The 23,062-nt window shown below is 46.1% G+C and overlaps 1 protein-coding gene across 1 annotated transcript in view; it reads right to left on the bottom strand.

The window, feature by feature from the left end:
• Nucleotides 1–23,062, bottom strand: part of AVIL (advillin) — a 37,887-nt gene that overhangs the window by 10,008 nt on the left and 4,817 nt on the right. Inside the window, exons 4-12 of the mRNA XM_044443152.1 lie at nucleotides 13,281–13,389; nucleotides 12,590–12,700; nucleotides 11,523–11,728; nucleotides 9,399–9,477; nucleotides 7,990–8,088; nucleotides 4,790–4,943; nucleotides 2,936–3,036; nucleotides 1,285–1,422; nucleotides 135–293 (exon numbers count right to left, since the gene is read on the bottom strand). Of these exons, the coding sequence (XP_044299087.1) occupies nucleotides 135–293; nucleotides 1,285–1,422; nucleotides 2,936–3,036; nucleotides 4,790–4,943; nucleotides 7,990–8,088; nucleotides 9,399–9,477; nucleotides 11,523–11,728; nucleotides 12,590–12,700; nucleotides 13,281–13,389 (1,156 nt within the window). The remainder of the gene's footprint in view (nucleotides 1–134; nucleotides 294–1,284; nucleotides 1,423–2,935; nucleotides 3,037–4,789; nucleotides 4,944–7,989; nucleotides 8,089–9,398; nucleotides 9,478–11,522; nucleotides 11,729–12,589; nucleotides 12,701–13,280; nucleotides 13,390–23,062) is intronic.

Below are 23,062 nucleotides of genomic sequence, written 5' to 3'. Positions count from 1 at the left end.
ATCTTTTATTTTAAATTAAGTTTGAGGTTCCCCATTGTGCTACTCTGCTCTTTTATTGTAAGGCCCACCCTTTAAACAAATTAAACAAACCAATAAATAACTAATAAATAAAAACACTCTGTCCTGCTTCCTACCTCAAAGATGACGAGCTTGCCTTTGAAGATGGCCAGGAAGTGGTGTGGCTCCTTGCCCATGCTGACCCGGACCTGCACGGGCTCCCCGCCGAGCTGCTCGTCCACCTCCACGGCATGGTATGCTGAGGCGGCCAACTCATCCACTGAGGCACGGCGTCCCTGCGGCACAGGGGAATTAGCACAGGATCTGGCATCCTGCCCCTGGGAGGTGAAGTCCACTGCCCTTGCTGTGGGCGTGTTCATCCGGACTGAGTGAGGACCAATAGTTTAGTCTGGATGGCAGTTCTGTCCTTGTGGTGGATGGCCGGGAAGCTCACTGGGCGACTCTGGACAAATCCTCCCCTCTCAGTGTAATTTACCTTTACAGACTGTCATCATGAGGATAACATGGCTCAAACCCATGAGAGGCATCCTAAACTTGGAGGGAAGGCCGGATTCAGATGCTATAAGCACCAGCCTCCATAATGGTATCTAAAATTTGGGACAAATGGCAGCTGAATATAGAGCTGAACTCAGGTTTAGTCCTAATAAGAGCAAAACCACTGCCTTAAGTGAGCCATGACTACCTTCCCGATTCTCTTTCTGAAAGAAACACGAAGGGGTTGTTATAAGGATAAAAAGGAGAGGAGGATTATGTAAACCACCTTGAGTTCCTTTGCAGGAGGAAAAAAAGCGGGTTATAAATACAGTGCAGCTTCATAGATACAGAGAGGAGAAAAACCTGATTTATTATACTAAAATGCAATGCAGACATTGATTGTAATTAGGCAGGGCACACTCTTTTTCGACTGCCTATCTCATTTCAGCATGTTCAAAGCCTGAGCAGTAAGGGAAACTTGGACTGGAAGACTGTTAAAGATTTGGTATTCACAAGTTTGTCTTGGGGTCCTCAGTATTACCCACCTTCCCCAATCTGGTGCATTCCAGCAGTGTTGGATAATAACTTCTACAATACCCAGTCAACCTGCCAGCTGAGGATGATGGGACCTGTTCTTCAACAGATCTTGAGAGTGCCAAGTTACGGAAGGCTGCCTCATGGGCCATGAAGAGGAACTGTTGGCAGCGGCACAAAAGGGCTCTGAAGTCAGTTGCTAAGGGAACTCAGCAGAACCCAAAGCCAGCCGTGCCCCACCGGAGTCGCAGCACTCACCTGCCAGATGTACAAGATGTAGCAGGGCTTCCTGGTCACCTCATAGGTGTACAGCACTAAATAGCAATCTCCCCCATAGAAGAATCCATGCCACTGAGTCTCCACTGGCACCAGCTCCAGGTTCTCGACCCTCCAAACCTGGAGATGACAAAGACGGAGGTGGAGCTAAATAAGCAAATGTGTAGTCCAAATTCCATGGCTGCTGGGGTGAAGTCATACTGGGCAGGGTGGAAGAGGCAGGTGGGCAAGACTCCTGCACTCATGGATTCTCCCCTGAGAACACCCTCAGAGGAGCTCACAGCTGGTTTCAAAGCTTGACTGGGAAGCAAAATCCCTAACAAAGGAGGATTCATGCGGGAGGAAAGTTAAGCACCCCCTGCCACTAGTTTGGGCATCAGTCACCTCAAGGCTGGATTACTGTAATGCCATCTGTGTGGAGCTACCTTGGCTTTGGTCCAGAAGCTGCAGCTGCTGCAGAATCCAGTGGCGGGGCGACTACCCGAAGCCTCCTTTGCACAGCAAGCTGCACCGTGGCCAAAAGAACTGCCTTGGCTGCCAGTAAACTACCAGGCCAAGCTCCTGGTGCTGCTGCTAAGCAACTTGGGGATGATGTCATCTTAGGGATCACCTCACCCTGAAGATCTCGGCCTGTGATCATCAGAGAGAGCCCTTCTGAGGATGCCACATGCTCCTCAAGTTTGACCAGGGATCCCTTGCACTAGAGCAGGGGTCTCAAACTCAACTGACCTGGGGGCTGCTGGAAGTAGAGTCTGGGTGAGGCTGGGCCGCATCGAGTATCCCACCACCGCGAGGGTGGTGGGCCGCTCATCCTGCGTCGCTCCCGGAAGCCGGCCCGGGTGCCGCTGGCGCTTTGAAGGCCGCAGGGCCCCTCCCCCATGCCCTGTCCCAGCAATTGGCCCACAGGCTGCGAGTTTGAGACCCCTGCACTAGAGCATTTAAGCATTGCAGCTCCAACCCTTTACCTAAAGACTGCAGGGCAGCACTCGCAGGTATAATGCATAGGTGTCTTCTTGAAATGCACCTCTTCATACAAGCTTTCCTGGAAATCTGAGCCAGCCAGCTATAGTTTGTAGCACAGAGGAGACCGCTGCAGTTTTGTGTCTGCCTGTTTGTGTGCATTCAAGTGTACGTTGCCCTATTATATTCTACTGTTGTTTTGATGTTATTATATTGTATGTTCATCATTTTGGCAGCAATATCTACATCTGAGTAACAGATAAATAAAATTTTAAAAATCTCTCCCTAAAATATTTGTTTCTAGGAACATTTTTGCAGAAACTTGGGTGTACATAGGCAATACAGTAGAAGCGGTGTAGTTGTTGCTAAACACGCTCAGAAACAGCAAGTCACAGCTAGCTAATGATTGTGGCTTTGGAGGCTCGGCAGGTCCCCCCATAGTTGCTGAGCCTTTGGCTGCCCAGCCTGTCTTGCTGTGACCTCGGAGCAGCCAAGCTGATGGCAGCCACTGGGAGCACAACTTCACGAGATATCTGAGCAGGACAGTCAGTTACCATTGGATGATATCACAGGCCTTTGGAGGCATAAACATGGAGAACAATGGCATGTGGTACACTAGATAGCCACCAGGGGATCCAGTATCCAGGCTGGGGCTGGGACTTGTAGTGCTTACCTCAACTTTCCCAGTTCCATTATCCACCATCCTCTCCTGGGCTGCCAGCTCCGGCTGGCCATGCAAGAGGGTAGCATCAAATTTCTCCTGGCTGACCTTAGCTGGAAAGGAGACATCCATCAAAGGGTAAGGAGGGAGCTGCTGGCATCAGTTAGAGCAAGATTTTGTAAAGTGAAGTGCCCATTCCCATGGGGAGGGAGCAAGGTGTAAGGGTTGTCAGAAGGCCACAAAATACATACACACACACACACACACACACACACACACACACACACACAGCAGCTGGACCATGACTGCTGAAAACATAAAGGTGCTGTAGACCTGAACCATGACAAGTTAGAGGCAGAAGGCCAATTAGAATTAGCCATATGAGTGGAATAAAGGGCAAGGCATGGAGATAGGGTGGGTTACAGTTCGGGAAAGAAAATTACTGTAACCCTCTTGTAACAAGAACCCAGCATAGGTGAGCTTCTTGTTACACCCAGGGATCCTCAATGCATCATTCTAAATGTTTAAGTTCTGGCAGAAGGACATCTTAGCTTCTTGCTACATGCAAACCCAGCAAGGGTGGCTTGTTGGGGTGGTTGACACGCCACCCAACCTATGGGCTGTTTTAGGGTTGTGGCCGGTTTGTCAATCACCCCAACCAGGTTCCTGAGTAAGAGGCTCTGGCACAGCATATTCACAGCATGTGAATATTCAAACTGGCACACAACACTAAGACAAGAAGCCCTGCAAGGAAATTCCTCGGCCATGACCGCTCATGATGTGCAAAGCAGCCAAGCTGAGAGTTTAACTTAAACCTTGGAAGGCAAAATGAAGTTTGGGGATCCATGGATTAAGCATTATCTGGAAGTCTTTTGTTACTCTGATAGCATGCTAAGAGTTTAGGAAACCGTTTATCCTCTGAATGGGCAGAGAGGTAGACAGAGCTATAGAATGGCCGGAGCTGAAGCAACCTTGGGATAGTCCTGTTTGGGATGGCCTGGTGCAAGATGTGTGGCAGCAGTGTCTGCTGCAGTAGCAGTGCCCATTTGCTCCCACTGTCTGCATATTTGTTTCTGTCTACTTCCAGTGTAGACACCAGAATTCTGCTCTGCTTCCATACTGGTAAAACATAACTAGCCTAATAGGCATGTTTGTAATATAAAACAAATACTACCAAAAAAAACTATAACACCCCTCCCCCCGTCCCCCAGTGCACGATTGTCCAAAGGGACCTAACAGCACAACCCACAAATTTCAATTCAAAAAGGAGGCCTCTGGGTGGAACTTACTGTCAGAGGATTACAGGCAAAAACTGAAACATCTCACTGCTTAAGAAATGTGCCAGCAAGTAATAACATTGCATTAGCTACATTCAAGCTACATTCAAGGTATATTCATACATTCTGCATACAATTGATGTACAAATTCTGCAGCCTACTGGTACACAGACTTTGTTTAGGTCCCATTATTTAGAGGCTGTATTAGTGACTTTTCGAATGTGAAGGCAGGGAGACATTGCCAAGGTTTTCCTCTGCTAGGTGTTATTTTAGATTGCAAGCCCTCTGGAGCAGGCAATTGGCAGACTGTTCTTTGTAAAGCACCATGGCCAGAGATCTCACAATTATAACCAGAACCACCAACACCACTACAACAAACTTGTTCTAGAAGAAAAAGAAAGCAAGCTAGAAAGTATATTTTGCTCTGCTGAGGTTAACCTGCAGATTTGAAGATTACATAAAGCATTGTTTATGTTTATGTCACAGAACAAGACCCAACAGCAGGAAAAAAATCTAGTCCCAGAGCATGGACCATTCTCTTTTAGTCCTTCACCAAAGTCACACCAGGAAAAAGGAGGATTTTCCTTACCAACTTTGCCAAGGTGGTAAGCTTTTCCCAGCCCCACTGTCTGGTCTTGGACTGTCCATTTCTGGAAGAGTTGCTTGAACATGGCTGACTCTGCTCCATCATGCACCGTCTCCACGTTGGTGCTGTAAGGGTAGCCTTTCATCTTAAGGAATTCCTGAAGGGAACAAGCAGCTGCCATAAGACTAGCCAAGAATGGCCCATGAATCCTTTTCTGGTTGTCCCATAGGTTTCCTGTGTAGCATTAGCTGTACCTACATACCCATCAAAATGGAATTGTTTGGATCGCAGCAGAATTTAGTCTGAATGATGAGAGCAGGGAAATAAAATTGCACACTTTCTAACTTAAGTACTTAAAGGTACACTTAGAAAGAAAAACTCCTCCAACTTCCAAGCATCCCTCAGCCAGCTATGTTGGCTGGGGAATGCTGGTAGCTGGGGGACCTTTTTATGCCTAAAATGCATAGGACTGCACCCTAATATTTTTATTATCTTAATACTTGGGTACTTAATACTTCTTGGTGCTCAGTCATTAGCTACTTAAGTATTTGGTACTTAACATTTCTATGCGCACACCAGACCACTGTCCTCCCCATCCCCAACTGCACATCTCTTACATTTGCTGAATATTCTTCTCTGCCAGCACTTGAATGCATTTATTCACTCGGTAATAGCCTGTCCTATTCCACCTTCTGGAGAAGGGCAATAGAATAAACTGTCAGTGGCCCTTTCTTTTTTAAAAAAAGCTTGTTTAATGCAATGGTCAATATTTATTACATATATGTATCGTCCAATAACTATAGCTTTCTGAGCAATTCACAAAAACTGAAACCATAAAATAATACATGATAAAACAATGCAAAATTTTTAAAAGTTCAAAACAGAATAAAACCAAACTTTATTTTCACTGGATCTGGTTGTGCTTATTATGAGATAGGAGCAATTCAAATGCATCCAGCAATGTTTAAGAAATTGGTAAGCAATAGGATTGCCAACAGGGCGGGGCGGGGGGAATTGGTGGTAGCTCTGTGTGTGTGCGGTAAATGCAAGGAATCAGGAGCCCAGGCCTGGGCACACAGCCGTCTGGGTCAGGGAGCAGAGCGGATTTGAGGACAGAGCAGAGGAATTTTTGGCAGGCCCGGAGAGCGGCCATGTGTAAAAACTGTCCATTCACCTGAGCTGTACGGTAGAGTGATTCTTTATAAAAGAAAACGCTGAGCAGGGCAGAAGTCCTGGCCTTGGTCGGTTCCATTTCTGCCAACTGGCTCGGAAGCAGGAACACTGATAACAACACGCCCGCCGTGTTTTCTCTGGCTGAATGGCAACTGCAGGAAGCAAAGCCTGGTGGGGCAGAGGGGAGTGGAATAGCAGCTGGCGCACCTGACTGCACATGTGTACGGACTAGGAAAAGTGTTGTTTTCAAAGGTATCTATCCCAAAGACTAAATAGGGTGACATGGCCAGGTCCGCCGTTAGGCAGATTGAGATGGGAGACATGGGAAGGCAGCAGGGCAGGGTGACGAATAGCAGGAGCACTCTGTGCAGCTCCATCTCATGCAACAAAATGTTCTGAGCTGGCTCCGATCAGCACTGTGACTTACAGAGAAACATACCAAATGAGATGGGTAAATTGAGACATTGCGACATAGTGGTTAGAGTGTTGGCCAGCAAGCCGGGGCATGCAGGTTCTAATCCTCACTCAGTCTTGAAGCTTATTGGGTGACTTTGGCCCTTTCGCTGACTCTAATCTTAACCTACCTCACAGGGTTGTTGTGAGGATAAAATGAGAGAGGTGGGGCTACACAGGCAGTCCTGAGTTCCTTGCAAGAAGAAAAAAGGTGGGCTATAAACAAAATGTGATGATGATGATGATGATGATGATGATGATGATAGGAATGTACTGAATTGGTCCAAATCATCATAAGTGTTACTAATAATAATCTTTGATTTAATTATATTTATTTTGCATTTCCACCCCTTGGCTATTGAAACATAGAAACAGAGTGGTCAGAAGGGGTCTCCCGGGCCATCTAGTCTGACCCCCGGCTCCAGCCAGTTCCGCTCACGACATGCCTACCATGTGCATGTCCAGCCTGTCCTTGAACACCCTCATCAATGGAGCTTCAATGACCTCTTGTGGAAGCCCATTCCATACTCTTAGGGGGCCTAACTGCAGGAAGTACTTCCTCGCATCCAAATTGAACCTTGGATCCCTGAGCTTTGCTCCATTGGAACATGTCCTGCCCTCCTCTGCCAGGGAAAACAGGTCTTTACCCACCTCTGTGTGGCACCCCTCACATACCTATATGTTGCCAACACGTCCCCTCAGAGTCTCCTCTTCTCCAGGCTGAAAGACCTAGCTCCTGGCTTTCCCTGCAATCCAGCCACCATCCTTGTGGCCTGATGCTGCACCGATTCCAACCTGGCTATATCCTTCCTGTAATGTGGACCCCAGAACTGAACACAATATTCCAGTTGCAGGGGTACCAGAGTCATATAGAGTGGCAGTAATACCTCTCTCAGTCTAGAAGTCATGCTTCTGGCTATTCAACCAAGCGTGGTGTTTGCCCTCTTGGCCAGCACATCACACTGCTGACTCAAGTTTAGCCTGCTGTCGGCCAGTACCCCGAGATCCCTTTCACAAGTGCTGCTCTCCAGCCATTTGTCTCCTAACCTGTACTTATGACACCCATTCCTATGCCCCCAGTGCAAGACCTTGCACTTATCCACATTGAATGCCATCCTGTTATCCCCTGCCCACTTCCATAGTCTGTCCAGATCCTTCTGGATCTGGAGTACCTGCCATCGCCCCCATTTTAGTATCATCTGCGAATCTGATCAGCAGACTGGTCACCCCCTCTTCCATGTCATTGATAAAAAGATTGAACAGGATCAGTCTGAGGACAGATCCCTGGGGGACCCCGCTCGTCACTGGCTCCAACTCAATGATTCCCCATTAATAGTTACTCTCTGTTTTCAGTTCATCAACCATGCCCTAATCCATCAGACAGTGCATCGGTCTATCCCAAAACTCCTCAATTTCTCAACCAGGATATCATGTGGTACTTTGTCAAAGGCCTTGCTGAAATCCAGGTAAACCACATCCACCTTGAAACTTTGTCATAGAATTCCACAAGATTATCTATAACTGATTTTAAAAGAAGAATTGGGAAGAAGTAATTCAGGAGTTCCCTCATGCCATACCAGGGCCTTAGACATGGCAGTTTGCTTCTCCGTCTTAGTGGCTCCTCTTCCTTTCCAGACATAGATTTTCATTCCACCATGATCCAAAATGTAGCAGTCCTGAGCCACAAAAGAAGTTGATTAAGACCCCATGACTTCTGTTTGGTTCACAGCACATTTTTGTGAGAAATGGGTAAAAAGTAGAAATCCTTGATTTCTCACTCGCACCTCCTCCCGCATGCCTAAATTGACAGGAGGAAGCCAAAAGGTAGGCCTGTTTATAGAAAAAATACTTGAAGTGACATAAAATTCTTGGGGAAAGGGTTAATTGTATGCTCATGACCATGGTCAGCAACTGACAGGTGGTGAACCAGTTCTGGCCTATGATACATGATTGCTGTCAGGTCCACCCATGTGCCACTTTTCATAGACTCTCACTGCCACCGTTCAACCCATATGGGAAAACTAGGATAAACACACATGGTATTTCCACATGACAATCTAACTTACTAGATAAGCAGCTTGGCTCAAGGAAGACACCACTAGACCATTTAACAGGATATTAGGCACTTTGTGGAGACACTGTTTTAATTCCACTTCCAAGTAGAAGCAGTGCCTCAACTAAACTGTAGTGAAGGAAAACTCATACATTAGTTTTTTTGCCAGGATGTAATCCTATGCAGGTTTAGGCAGAAAAAAATTCCTACAATCTTCAGCATGCTGGGGAGTTGTGGGACATTTTCTTGTCCAAACCTGCATAGGCTTGCACCCTTAATTGCCACAGCTTCCCACAAAGAATCCTTGGAATCACAGTTACAAGGTGCAGGGAACTATCAGAGAATAACATTTCTCAGATTTCCCTGCAGAGAGGGAATGCCTAAGCCTGTCACACAGAAATGTGCATTGCCCCATCTCTGAAGCCATGTGCCAAAACTGGCATCATGGCATATGCTGCCATGCTTTTAGATGGACAGTTCATGGAGCTGCTAGACCAAAGGTTTCTTCAGCTCTTTACCTCCTTAAGAGTATTGTTTTTCCCAGTAAGGAAAAAAAGTAGCTGGAAAAACAGGAGGGCTATCAATTCAAGTTGGCATCTGGGCTCCTTGTAACATTCCCAGAATCAGCCGAAGCCATTTCCCAGTAAAAACTTCATCAGGAAACACACTCAGTGAGTTCTAAGGATTCTGGTCAATATTGAGAAAGAACTGTATTAAACTAGGAGCCAAAGGCCACAATAAGTACTTATTAGGATTATCATTACTACAATAATTAGTTTTGCACTCAGACCAAGAACCCAAGACAGCAATTTGGTAGTTATTGCCCAGGCTATGTCAAGGTAAATTATTTCTGTATTGCAGTTAGGAGGTCCTGTCAAACACCAACTTCAAAGAGTCCCTGGGAGTGGCTGTATCTTCCTCATCTCCACTTACGTCCTGGCTCAGCATCTCCTGCAGGAGGGGCCGCCTGGCTTCTTCCGTAACCTGCATCTTCCCTTCTGAGTCGGAGACACTAGGAGAAAGGAAGACGGGGGCCTGTTTGTTTTGCTGCCTTTGCATCTGATGGTGGTAGTGGGGAATGGTAGAATTCCCTAAAACTGCCTCCTCCAACCTGATGCCAACCAGAGGCGTTTGACCACTGCCTCCATCATCCCTTGCTAACATAACTGGGGGTGATGGGTGCTGTAGTACAACACCAGCACCAGGCTTGGGAAGGGTACCCTAATGTTTCTCCTAGAATTACCTCCCATTTTTAACACTTCACTTTCCCCCACGTGTCTTTCCTTCCTTAGGAGATCACACAGAGACATATTCATCACTCAGTAACAGCAATAATAAGTGGCAGTACATGTGTGCGAATCGGCCATCATAAATCAAACTACCACCCATGGATTGATTACTCCACCAAAGAACTGTACATTCATGTGTGAATCCACCTGAAGACTCACCACTGGGGAAGCATCAGTCATCTCCTTGAGTCATCGGAGTTATTTCCTGGGCTGGCAACTCAGCTACTTGTTTCTGTCTGTTGTCCCTTGTTGTCTGCATTGGGTGGGCTAATACTTGAAGGCCCAGAGGCTGTATAATCTTGCCTTGCAGGGGAAGGTTGGACTAGATGATGTGTGGGTTAAAGTTGCCAGCTGGCCATTAGGCTAGTGGTCTGAGGTGGCATCATGGAGCCAGGGCTTGCAGGAGTGCAGCACGGCCTCTTTCTCATGAGGGTCCACCAATGTCACCTGCCCCCCACCTGCCCCCCACTTCCACTTCCTTCTGGACTTGGCTGCAATCCTCACTGTAGCTGCAGGGAAAATTGGTTTTCCTAGGGACCATATCGTGTTGTGAGCTATTCTGGTTGCAATGCCAAGTATTTTGGGATGGCTTGATCCTGAGTAAGCAATTAAGATCCTTTAGCTGCACAAAAGACCTGCTCCTGATAGAGATGAAAACTGCTAGGACTGGTTTGTTGGTACAGATCAACACAAATGTCTGCAATTTTTGCACTCTCTTACTGGGCAAAGTTATGGGGAATGTCATGTTGAGAGCCCGCACTTCAAAATCCATCACAACTCGCCTGACCAATAAAACTGCAATCTACCAAGTAACTGGCATTAAGGGACAGGAAACTGAATAAACTCCAGAGGTCCCCCCCCCCAAAAAAATTATTGTTTTGCTACTGAATCCATCCATGGACCACCCAAGCTTGCTCTGGCTTGAGTTTACCATCAATGACTAGATTCCACCTTGGTTCTGCCCATGACCTGCCTGGGAGTCCCGCTGCCAACCCATCTCATGGCACGCTGGCTCCACAGGCTTGTTCCTCTTTGACACCAAGCCTGTCCTCTTCTCGAAACATCCCATACAGTGCAATGCCTCTGACCTCAAGGAGACTGAAGATCTCTTCCAGCCCTGTTTCTCCTAACCCTTAAAATGTCTGCTGGCCAATGTGGAAGTCTGCTTCAACAGAAGCCAGGTTGGCCCAAGAAGGCACAGGTGACATGCTCAGTAGACAAGGAGAGGAAGCAAGGTGTGTGTGCTGAGCAGGACCTCAGCCTCCATGGGAATGGGGTCTCCAAGGGAGGCAGTCTTTGCTTTCTGCAGGAAATCCCATGCTATGATGGGTTTGAGGGTTCCCCCTAGAGATCTTTTGCGGGACAGGCCTGTGAAGCTTCCTATTGTGCTCAGCATGCTGAGATGTGTAAATACGGCTTACCTGCATCACAGAAACAGCACATCTCCAGTGACCACTTTCTAAGGAAACTGAACCAGGAGTAAGCATTGGGCCCTGAGACATCCCAACACTCAGCAAGGAGGTGCATTGTGGGTAGCACTGCCATATTCTACACTAGAGTGGTCTTTGTCTCACCAAGTCCCGCCGGCAGTTTTCCAGACACCCCCTTTTGCTAACTGTACTGGCAAGTAGTATTTCTGAAAGCAAAAGCTAGCAACCTGACTTCCCTTCCATTCTACAAATGAGTACCACATCCCCATCAATGCTTTGCTGTGTTGGTGACAACTACCAAGTAGCCTTGTGTAGTGGGCAAAGTCTGATGCACGCACCGATAGAGTGAGATGTTGGCCTTCTGCTGCTGATCCACCACCTCGTCGGAGACAGCCGGTCTGATCTCAGGTGGCTTCCCTCCAAGCTCACTCTCCAGCAACTTCATCAAATCTGGACTGGCTTCTTCTTCATCACCCTCCACGATCCCAATCTTAGCCCGGCCCCCACGCTCCCGGTCACGGATATCTTTGGCAAGAAGCATAGCCTAAGGAGAACATGAGGAGCCCAGAAATCTGTCTTGTATTGATTTACCATGATTCCATCCAGCCCAGTATTGTCAGCATGGATTGGCAGCAATGGCTCTCGAGGGGTTCAGGCAGGGCTTTTCCAGCCCTCCCTGGAGATGCTGGGAATTATACCTGGGACTTTCTGTGTGCAAAGCAGGGGCTCTGGCCTGAGCCACAACACCTCTATATATGCCACTTGTGAGCATTGACAAATTTCAGAACTTTTTTAACCTTCTGAGATTTGGTCTGCAGGATCTGATCAACACATGCTTTTGAAAGAATAATGACAGCACCACGTCTTCATTTACTTAATTCTAATATTATTCTTTGTTATCAGTGGCTGCCATGAGTGTCGTTTTCTTGGTATAAAGTTGGAGTACAAATCATATTAATAAATATAAATACTTAGTTTTCTATCATTATCACCCTCATGATTATGGCTTAGCCAATTACAACAAGGGAATACTTCACCCCTCCTTTTCCTGCTCGCTCTTTTCATTCCCTTCCATGAAGAAAACACTTACAAATTAAAGATCTAGGCCTGCAAGTTATTTATGCATGTATGTATGTATGTATTTTATTGAATTTCTAACCCACTCCATTAGCCATAAGGCTCTCTGGGCAGGTTGTAGCAGAAAAAAAAGCAGTTACTCCAGTCCTGAAGGAAAAGATCAGGTCTATGGCAAAATGGGAAACAGACCTTTCATAGACAAGCAAATGATATCAGAAGCTCCAAAGAAGGAGCTCTCAGATAACGCATAGTTAGTCCCTCACGCATGCCCCCCTCACTTGCCTAAAGGAAGTAGAGAACCCCTTTTGATCCCTGATGGAGCCCGTACCTTTAAGCGTTCCTGCTTGTTGCTCTCTGGCCCATTCCACTGCACAATGACTTTGCCAAGATCCAGCAGGAATACGTCACCAGTATTAAAGCTCTTCCAGCTCATCTCCACCTGCAGGTGTTATGGGTGAGAGAGCAGGAGCGGACATAAAAGGAGAAACAGTGAGTGGATTGGGACCGTGCGGAAGCACTGCTTTTGCGTGATATATCATTATTTGTAGCAAGTGTAGCATCTCGACCTGGATTGGGCCTGCTGCAGCAGGGGAAAAGTTAAGTCCCTCCTACCCTACACACTAGGATCCCAATCCAGATCAAGGACCCTGAAGTTACCCCAGGGTAAAGATGATGACAGCACTACTAGGAGTACCTTTAAATCAACCTCTACGTGCAAATCTTTAAATTCACATTGAAATGGTTTAGTCTAAGCACTGCTTTCAGTTCCAGAGGAATCTGGTGCAGGCCACCCAATCCCTAATGTGTGAGCACTTCCTATATTTTGCAAATGGAAAACAATAAAAGGGTGAAAGTTTATATTCCCAATTTCATAGAAAGTTTGTTTCTACTGCACATTTTAGTATTATTATAACTGCACAAAAATATGTCCAATTGCACGTTAGAATAAGTCCTGCTTGGCCTGGCCTAAAAGACCCCTTTAGAATCAAGGCCGGGCACAGCGCTAGGCTCCAGCTCACCTCTGTGGCCATGACATTTCTCTTCCCCTTGATGTGCAGCAGCCTCTTGACATCGTAGAAATTGGTCTCCACGTGGTTCAGTCCAGATGCAACACCTCCTTTCTTGTAGCTGTTTGGGTTAGGAAAGCAGGGAAGGGGCATGAGAGCTAGACACGCTGGACAGCTATCCGCTACCGAGTCTTAGGAAACATTCATTAGGACTTTCTGATAAAGAAAACCAGGAAAGAGTGGTAGGGATTTTGTTCAGACAGCACTCTGGTACATCTAATTAGGGCAGCAGACTTCAATCAATTATCCATTAGACTGGTTGATCAGGCAGGAGAATCTGTTGATCAACCAAAAAAGGTCACACACATCAAATAACGGAGCACTCCTTAAAAAAAAGTTAATTACTTTTTTAATACAAGGATTGATAAAAAATAGACAATGGCAGATGCAACCATGGAAGAAGTGCATGGGATGAGATGGTACATAGGACAACAGAGCACCTGTTGGAGGCTGATCTAAAGCAAAACTATGTTTTCGCTGCTTAAAATCTATTATTTTATTCATATATAAACCTATGCAGATTTAGGCTACAACCCTACTCACTTTCCCTCAGAATGAGCACCGTTGGATGCAATTGGGACTGACTTCTGCGTAAGCATACATAAGATTGCACTGTTAAACGAACTGGTATCCATATGAATAAGCAATTTAAGGTACCATTAATTGGATGGCAGTATTAATTTGAGACTCCATGGGCTTTACGGCATGATCTGTTTATTGTGTGCTTGTCATTTTCCTCTTGGATGGGGATACTTTGGCCACAGTGATCCGGAGGCTGGGAACCTCCAGGCTGGATTACTGCCATGTGCTCTGAGTGGGGCTGCCCTTCAGGCTAATCCAGAGCTAGTGTCAAAGGCAGCTGCCTCTCTTCAGCATGATGAAGGACCTTCACTGGCTGCCTGTTCACTACCAGGCCAGGCTAAAGTTAGAGTTTTAGTACATGTGTACAAGGCTTTAAACAATGTGGGAGCAGAATATCCAAGGTATCTTCTCCCTTACAAGCTTGCCTGGTCCCGGAGGTCATCACAGGACATTCTCCTGATGGTTCCACATGGTCTGATGACCTACCAGGAGAAGAGCCTTCAATGTGGTGGCCTCATTTCTGAGGAATTTCTTGCCTCAGGAGGACAAACAGGCACCAACATTGTACTGTTCTTGGTGCCTACTGGAGAGACTTCTGTTCTTCAAAGTGGAATTTCTTGCTGACCAACCATGGTTTTAATGTTAATTTGTTTATCATATTTTAAAATTATTTAATTCTTTTTTTGCTTTTTACTGTTCACTACTCCACAAACGGTCTCGATATGGAGTGGTATACAAATACCATAAATAAATAAAATACATAAATTCCCTACAAACATTTGTTTATGGGGTTCTTTATACAATGTTGTGACCCTCCAGTTTTCCTTTTGCATTTAAAGAGCACTTTCAACAAGGGTGGGTTTTTTTGTTTTGGTTTTTTTAGGAGCAGAGCAAATTTATGAATGGTAAAGAAAACACTTGTTCTAGTTGCATATTTGTGTTATTCTGCTTTACTACACTGCCACCTACAGATTGGCCCTCTCAGAGACTGGAAAATTCTCAGGTCTCTTCCATTTTTGAGGCCCTCCCAACATATTAAAAAAAGAAGAAATGTCAAAAGGTTATAAAAATTGTTATATTTGAAATGTTTACATTTAGCAAATTAGCACATTCAACAGAAAAACACAATGTGATAATTTGTTATCAACCTTCCTTTTTATTCAACAAGTGCTTTTCTAATGTTTTCTTTATTTAGCCGAAGTGGTTCAAATTTACCCGTAACTGTGGAAAAATGTGGTTTTCTCGCAATATCACGGCTTGTGAAGCATCACAAGGCCATTTAAATGATCTTGTCCCAATGCTGAACAGCAGTAATTCTCGGTCTGCTTCAGCACATTGAAATCTGAATCCCCCTGTGAGTAGGAGGCCAGGGCCAAATACTCCCCAAACCCATGGCAGGCCCTGCCTAGAGATTATATTGCAGAAAAGTAGGAAAGGAATAGCTCTTTGTGTTGTGCTCAGAACTCAGTTCTGCAGTGGAACTGAAAGTGGATGCAGCGGATTACTGGCCTCGTGCAGAAAAGCTCTATGGGAAGTTGCTGAGGTGTGGGATATGACAAAATGAAAGCTGAGGCAGCCAGTGGAAAGACCAGGTCTTGAAAGATCAGTCTGCTGCACAGAAAATCAGCACTTGCGATTTCCTTAAAGCAAGAAGCAGGGGAGCAATTCCTAGCCCCACATAGAGTAAATCCAATTAGGGCTTCTGTGAACATCTCATGTGGTTCCACTTATAAACTAAGCCTGATAGAAGCTTGCTGCTCTATCCCCATCTAGCGGTGGCAAAGGGTAAAGCAGAGCTGATAGCATAAAATTTCAAACGCTCCGGTTCTTAGATTCACAATGAAAGCCCCTTTCCCTCAATTATTCTATGTACTTTGCTATCATCTTCTCTCCATTGATTTAAAAGCCAAGGAGGTGGTTTCGGTAAACTCTGTGTGTGCATGTGAGTGTATAATTTGGCCTAAAATGTATTGCCAACAGCTCAGTGGTTGCAATGTATAAAAAGGCAGGTGTACACATTAGAGACAAGATGCCTCCATATTCCCCAATCAAATTTAACTTCTAGGGACACTTGCAGGAAAGAAGAATGAATGAATGAAAATTCCACTATTTTTCATATTTAGGGTTAATATTAACTAGCAAATATGAATATATTTTAATAAATATTAATGGCATCCCCAAAGGACAAAATATGGACAGGCTGCCAGTGATTAACAGGGACAACCAGAGCATCTGAAAGCATCTGATCAGAGGGGATATTGTCATTCTTCCTACCTGAAGTACCTGATCCTGCCTCATCTTGGAAGCTAAGCAGAATCAGGCCTGGTTGAAATCAGGATGGGTGACTTAATGTTGAGAACCACCCAGAGAGCTTCAGCTATGGGCAGCATAAAAATGTAATCAACAACAACAACAACAATTTCTTGGTGAGCAAGAGTTCATCGATCTCTTCCTTCGGGAGATGCCATGGATTTAACTCAGACACTGTCACTTTGCTGTTTAGAGTCAGGAGCAAATATGACGAATTTGCAGGCTGTTAATGCTTAAGTGGACTCTGGGGGATGGTGGAGGACAGAAAGGCCTGGCAGAATGTTGTCCATGGGGTCGCGATGGACAGAAGAATGGATGAAAAACATATCCAAACACTTTTCATTCTGGATGAAGTTTGCAAGCGCCATTCTTTTAAGAAAAGCAAGATCCTTCAGAACCCTATTAAATATATTTAATAAGGAAAAGGCTTTTGGGTGTTTTGTCTGATGCTAGTCCTAATCAAAGAAAATTTAATGACTAGAATTTTATGAATGCAACTTAGGCAGGGCTTAAGCCATGCTAGATCAGGTATGAGATGTGCTGATCTTCAAGGCATGACTTGGCAAGATTTCTTGAGTGTTTTGGGCCAAATAACCAATTTTTGGAGGGGAGCCTCCTCTAGGAACTTACTCCTAAACATTCCTAGCTGCAGCCAGTGCAAGCTACTCCTAATACAAACAACAGTTGCCTCTCAAAGGTGGGCAGGATGCCCCTACCTTTAAGGTAAGCAATCACCTAACAAAAACCGCCATGCATTTGGGGAAAACAATAGAAAGTGAATAGGAAATAATAGCCCCCAGCCCTGCACAAACTCTTGGATCCCTCTAAGAGAACCAGTGTAAGTCTCTTAAGGAATTACCTTTGGCAGAAACTATGTAATATGGAAGGAAGCATAGATAAAAATAATTTACAGCCCACACCTGTGATCCTGATGCACTGGCAGAGTTACAGAAGGGACAAGCCCTCAAAGCCCTAAGACCCATGACTATAGTTCAGAATCTCATCCCAGAGCAAGCCCAAGGCAATTCGGGACAAGTTCGTTTGTTCGCAGAACAGCTGGTGTGCCTGACTCCCACAGGCTCCTCCTCTCTTGCCCCTGCAACTTAATTGGTGGGGCAGGCCCTTTGTGTCACCTAGCACAGGGCGGTCAAGAGAACCAGCTGCTCTTTCTGTGGATAACAGAGCTCTGTCCATATCATGGGTCCGTATGGGGTATATCCAGCAAGAGGTTCTAACGGACACGTTAGTGGGACAAGCCGGAAAGCCCTCCCCTCCCAATCTGGCGAGATATCCCTTTGCAAGTGGGCCACCTAAAAGGTCCATGGAAAATGCTGTGTATAAAGGAGAGAAGGGCTTCACAGGAGTGTCTTTTTTGAAGGAAAGGCAACTCAAAGTAGGACCAGCAAATGGGCTGCAGCGGCAAATAGATGGGAGCTCCAGGCAGCGCAGCCTAAGAAGTGCCTCGACCTGCTTCTCTGCGGAGTGAGGATCCAAGGGCACCGGAGCTTCCAAATGTGTGTGTCAAAGCAGAATGTGGCAAGATCCGTTGCCAGGGTGCTTATGAAGAGGAAAGGCCTTCTCCCATCGAGGCGATGCAAAGATGCATCTGAAGAAGGAATTAAAACTACCACAGCTCGCTTAGGCAAGTGGGGGTGGCAGCACAACCGCAATCAATACACAGTGCCATCCTCTGGCTGGTGCTAAAGAGTGGCAGTGTGACTTGCAAAATGACCATTGATTATTGAGCCTTGAGCGCTGTGACCCCACAGGCGGAGCCGTGCTGGCCAAAGACAATGAAATCACAACTGCTGCTGTGGCAGAGGCCTGTTTCTTGGAGCCCTGTTTTAGACACTTTTCAGTATCTTATGCCACCCAGGCTGTTGGTACAAATTTGCCTCCGCCTGCTGGGAGCAGCATTTCTCATTCAACCATATGCCATAAGGTTTTCCTTCCTTGCCCAACATCTGCTGTTATCACATGAATCACATGTGGGGCAAGTTAAAATCCAGTTCCAAGGTCACATTTTGCCTTAAGGCAATGGCATTTTGATATACTCCCCCACAAAAGAATTGATTGATTGATTGATTGATTGATTATATAGATATATATCCCACCTTTTTCCTTCCAAGGAACTCAAGGAGGCTTAGAGAATTCTCCTCATCTTCCTATCAAGCTTAACCTCTCAATAACAACCCTGTGAGGTGACTGAGCTAATGTCACCCAGTGGCTTCCATGGCTGAGTGGGGGCTAGAACTAAGATCACCTGAGTCTCAGTCCTGTGCTCAAAGCCACTATACCACACTGGCTGTCAAGAATTAATAGAAGGATCCACTAAAGAAGTCTTAGCCACCAATGAAGAAATTGGCTTTCAAGCCCATAGATAGAATGCATTAGTCAGATCAAGAGGAAGTTAAATACTTGGGGACTTCCTAGAGGAGGGGAGGTCCCCTGAGGCACAGGGAGTTGAAGTCCTCACGAAAATCTTTGCCCCACCGGACATATATTCACTCAGAGCATAATTAGGGACTATGATTTGTTTCTGTAACTTCATTGAGAAATTTGCCAACAAGGCAAAATGGTTCTAGTAAATACAGGCCAAAGTTGGCAATGTGACCCAGTCCAACAAAACGCCCTTGGAGCATACAAGCAAGGCCTTCTCAAAGCTTCATTTTAGCTCAACCTGACCCCAGTCTTTCTTTCTACATTCAGTAGGCAAGCTCAGAAAATGGCATCATGGCCAGTCTCTCACAGCAGCAAAATGGAAAGCAGAGCGCAACGGTGTACGTTTCCAGATTGCTTTGCAAAATGCAGCAGAGATAACCATCAGCCCTTGTGCAAATGTATGCCTCATCCCAATATGATGCTTAAATCACTGGGGATTTCTAATTGGAGACTCAAAGGTTATTGTGCAAACACCACATTCACCACTAAAGTAATAATTTCAGGGAAAAATAGAAGACAGACAACTGAGCAATCCCAGAATTTCACAATGCACAGTTGTAAAGAAAGGAATGGATTTTAAGAAAGAACGCTTTTATGGCTCAATAGTGGAAGAGGGAACAGTATGTCTCGTCTCTCCCAGATTTAAAATGTATAGATGTGTAGTGCAATGGAGAAAGAAAGACAGGGCTTTGCCCTATGATTCACAGAGGAATCTTCCTTTTATGAGGAAGGGAGTCCTAAAACCAGCCATAGAGATATTAGCGGAACAGATGGGTGAGTTCTGCATGGACCAACTGGCCCATTCTCCACCCAAGCAGCTGAAGTACAGGCTGCCTTAGACGTGTCTCAGTCTGACTCTCCAGAAGTCTAGTTGGCAATTTATACAGACTCAGACTATAGCCAGGCAGTGCCGCCACTATATGGATCTCGAAGTAGCTGAACGAGAACACAGTTTGTGCAGATGAACAAACCAGTAGCACAAAACGTGTCACTTTTAACTTATTATTAAAAGTAGCTTGAACATTCAAGAAGCAGGATGAGCCCTGTTATTGAAATAAGCAGGGAGATGCTACAACCAAAGCAGCAACCGCTGCAAGTTCCTCCTCCAAATAAGATGGGTCTCCAGAGTTAGAAAACATCCATCTCCATCCACTAGGACATGGCAGCACACGCACTACTGAGGCACCACTGTCTTAGATTTAAGTAGCTTACAAGAGTAGGACCAAGAAATTAAACAACGGATCACAGCAGGGCAAGACAGAAGCACAGAAACAAAGCAAGTCTGAAGGGTCTCCCAGGCCATCTAGTCTGACCCCAGGCTCCAGCCAGCTCTGCTTATGTAATCCCCAAAATGTGGTTGTCCAATCACCTTCACTGATGGGGCCTCCACCACCCCCGCTTGGAAGCCCAACAGGTATGCTCACCATAAAACAGTAAGAACATAGGAGGAGCCCTGCTGAATCCGACTGGGGTCCACCCAGTCCCACAAGCACCCTCCTGGCCAGCCCTGATCCATGCATTCCTAGTCAGGTGAGAACTGATCTGATCACATTTATTCCTGAGCAAGGGCACAAAGGAAAAGTAGAAAGTTTAGACAGAGCCAGAGAAGCAGGGTGGTGGCCAAGAAGGAAAGGGGATCAGTGGTGTAACAACTGCTTGTCAAAGGTAAAGGAAGTTCCTCCTGGGGCCAAGTATCTGTGTGCAAACAGGTGAAGGAAAAGACCAGGATGAAAAATTGCCATTCATTTTGCTCACTCGAAGAGGATCCAAGGCAATGCATGGATATACGCCTCATAAATGACAGGCCTGAGCATGAAAATGGACAAGTCTTAAGGGTTTGGGATGGGACTTCTTAGTTCATGGGAACAAAATGTAACCATTGATCCATGGGTGCAAACATTAGCAGAGGAGATTGCGAAACTGCACAAACCAGGGCTGTCTACCTAGGAGTGGCAAGGGACCAAGTAGACAAAAGGTTAAGACGGGTCAATGACTTCATCCAGTTGAAAACTTGGCCAAGCGGTAATGAATAGCAAGGTGTTTTCCTAAATGAGCATTCCCAAACACATACATGGGAAGGTCCAGTTTGACTCATAAACAGAGTCTGTGTACCCGGTAAGAATTCCAGGAGTGAACAAAGAGCCTGGGAAAAAGTGTTTTGATGTGTTTCTGCGAAAAGAGAGGAAAGGAAAACCCCCAGAAGCACTTCCGCTGCCTGAATCAGCCACCCTCTCCTCTCAGAATACCACTAACACCACTGAATCCCTCATTCGTAATTCAGTGAATGTTGCAGCTACAAAAGGGAAAGCACACATTCATGCCTGGTTTGTAATCTTGCTCGGGCCAGCTTGAATCTTTAGACTGTCAAAATAAACGCAGAGCTTGAAAAAAGGAAGGAATCCATTCCTGAATGATAACAAGCTAGGTGTTAAGTCTTTACCCTAGAAACGTACTGAACCTCAGCCTTTTGGGAAATCAAGTGTTCCTGAGCGCTCCGATTTCAGTGCCAAAAGATCCTTTGTGCATGTGTTCAGTTAGCTGATTGCCACATAATGCTGGAAACAGCCAGTTCCAAGGAATGGGCAGCTCACCATTGTGCCTTGCTTGTAACCATCTCTGAGCTGTCTGGCTGGCCTTGCCCAGGGCCAGCCCAACCATTGGGCAGAGGGACGGAGCTGCTTCAGGACTCAAGTGCTGGGGTCAGTTGTTCCCCCAGAGCTACTGGGCCATTCCCCCTCTTGGAAAACAAAGCACACAGCTTGTGCTGCAGCCCTGCCGGTGCTGAAGTAAGACCGAACAGCTGCCCTATGTGGGACTGAGGGGCCAACATCTCGTCCTTTGCCTACGGCACCAAAAGGTCACGGGGCTGGCCCTGCCGCTGTCAGAAGGCTGTCAGAAGTCGGGATGCTGAGCCAGTTTGCAAGAGTGATTGCCTAAACAAACAACAGAGCTGTGTTTCCATTGGTTACCAGCTGGGAAAGAGTTATTTCCTTGATCACTTCATGCTGACATGGAAATTTAATTGTATTGTTTGTTGCTGGCAAATGCAAAGAACCTTTGTTTCAAAAGCCTCGCGTTTGAGGCCACCACTTTTTCCCATGTGAGGAACAATGAAACAAAAAGGAAAGGGGCACCTGACTCCCAAGGGTGCTATGGAGTGAAGGCGAGGGTGGTACCCCTCAGACAGTAGCATTATACCTGGGGAACATGGTTGGTTTTGGTCAGCTTTCCAGCATGACATGTCGAAAAACTATCGCTCGGGGATTCTGGGGAATTATCTAACACTTCAGAAGAGGCCCAGGGGAACAGAGCGTCACTATTGCCCTGCAAATGACCCTAGAACAGCTTGCCCCACCCTGTAGTGGCTAGGGGATGCTGGGAATTGTACTCCCAGTACAATTGGGAGCACCCAGCTTGGGAAGCCTGCCCAAAAACATGCCTAGGACTCCCCCGAAGCTGTGAGGTGCAATGGAAGATAGGAAGTCGAGGCAAGCTGCCTGTTTCTTGTGACCGTCTCCATGTGCAGTCCTCAGAGCCCTTGTGTTCTCCAGGACCCCATAAAGGAAGCACACTTTTAAACCATTAAGGAGACGTACATGCAAGCATGCTAAAAGACACAAACCTCTGCCCAAGGCACTCCAGCAGAAGCTGCTGATAATCTTGCATTATTTATTACGATGCATTAAAACCGAACCACCCCAAGCTTGCTTAAAATACACTCCCTTCTTGCAATTTCTTCTTGATGCGCTGGACACCAGATCTGGTCATTTTTGGCCACCTGGTGATGGTCTTTTGGAGGGGGAGAGGAGGAGGATGGAGCAGCCTCATGATCCTTTGCACCCTGGGTGCCCCAATCTCCCCCTCTCCCCTTGCCTCTTCAAGGTTGCATTACCGACCTCCAGGAGCAGCCAGAGCAGTTTCTTCTGCCTCGGTTGCGAGGAGGACTGCTTTGGCTCAGACCACTGCATCCAGCTTCTGAGCCGGGACCCTGAACTATCCTATACCGCCCACTCCCAAGGCATTGTCCAGAGCCTATAGAAGTGCTCCCACCAACATTTTTGAGCATCCTGTCACACAAAAGAGGGCAAAGGGTAGGTCTAGATTAAATGGGCCTAAGTCAGAGGAGGAAGAATTTAGCTGAACACTGGGAAACTGCACGAGGACATGTGTGTGTCTCCCAAAAGAGGAGAGAGAGAATTCTCAGGTATCTTAAGCAAAATCTCAATGTGTTTCCCCAGGGGCTTTGCTTCTTCAGAGGACATCGATCATGGATGCATCATGAAGTGTTTCTCTAATGATTTCTTCTGTCTTAAATTAATGCAACATCGAACATTTAAGAGAGATCTCGGTGGCAAGAGAAGTATGACAAGGGACCTCAGGGAGAGTGGTTGGACTCTCCC

Source organism: Varanus komodoensis, unplaced genomic scaffold (genome assembly GCF_004798865.1).
Source record: "Varanus komodoensis strain SLA01 unplaced genomic scaffold, ASM479886v1 scaffold41, whole genome shotgun sequence".
Taxonomy (NCBI): domain Eukaryota; kingdom Metazoa; phylum Chordata; class Lepidosauria; order Squamata; family Varanidae; genus Varanus; species Varanus komodoensis.
This window is presented reverse-complemented; position numbering and strand designations above follow the sequence as displayed.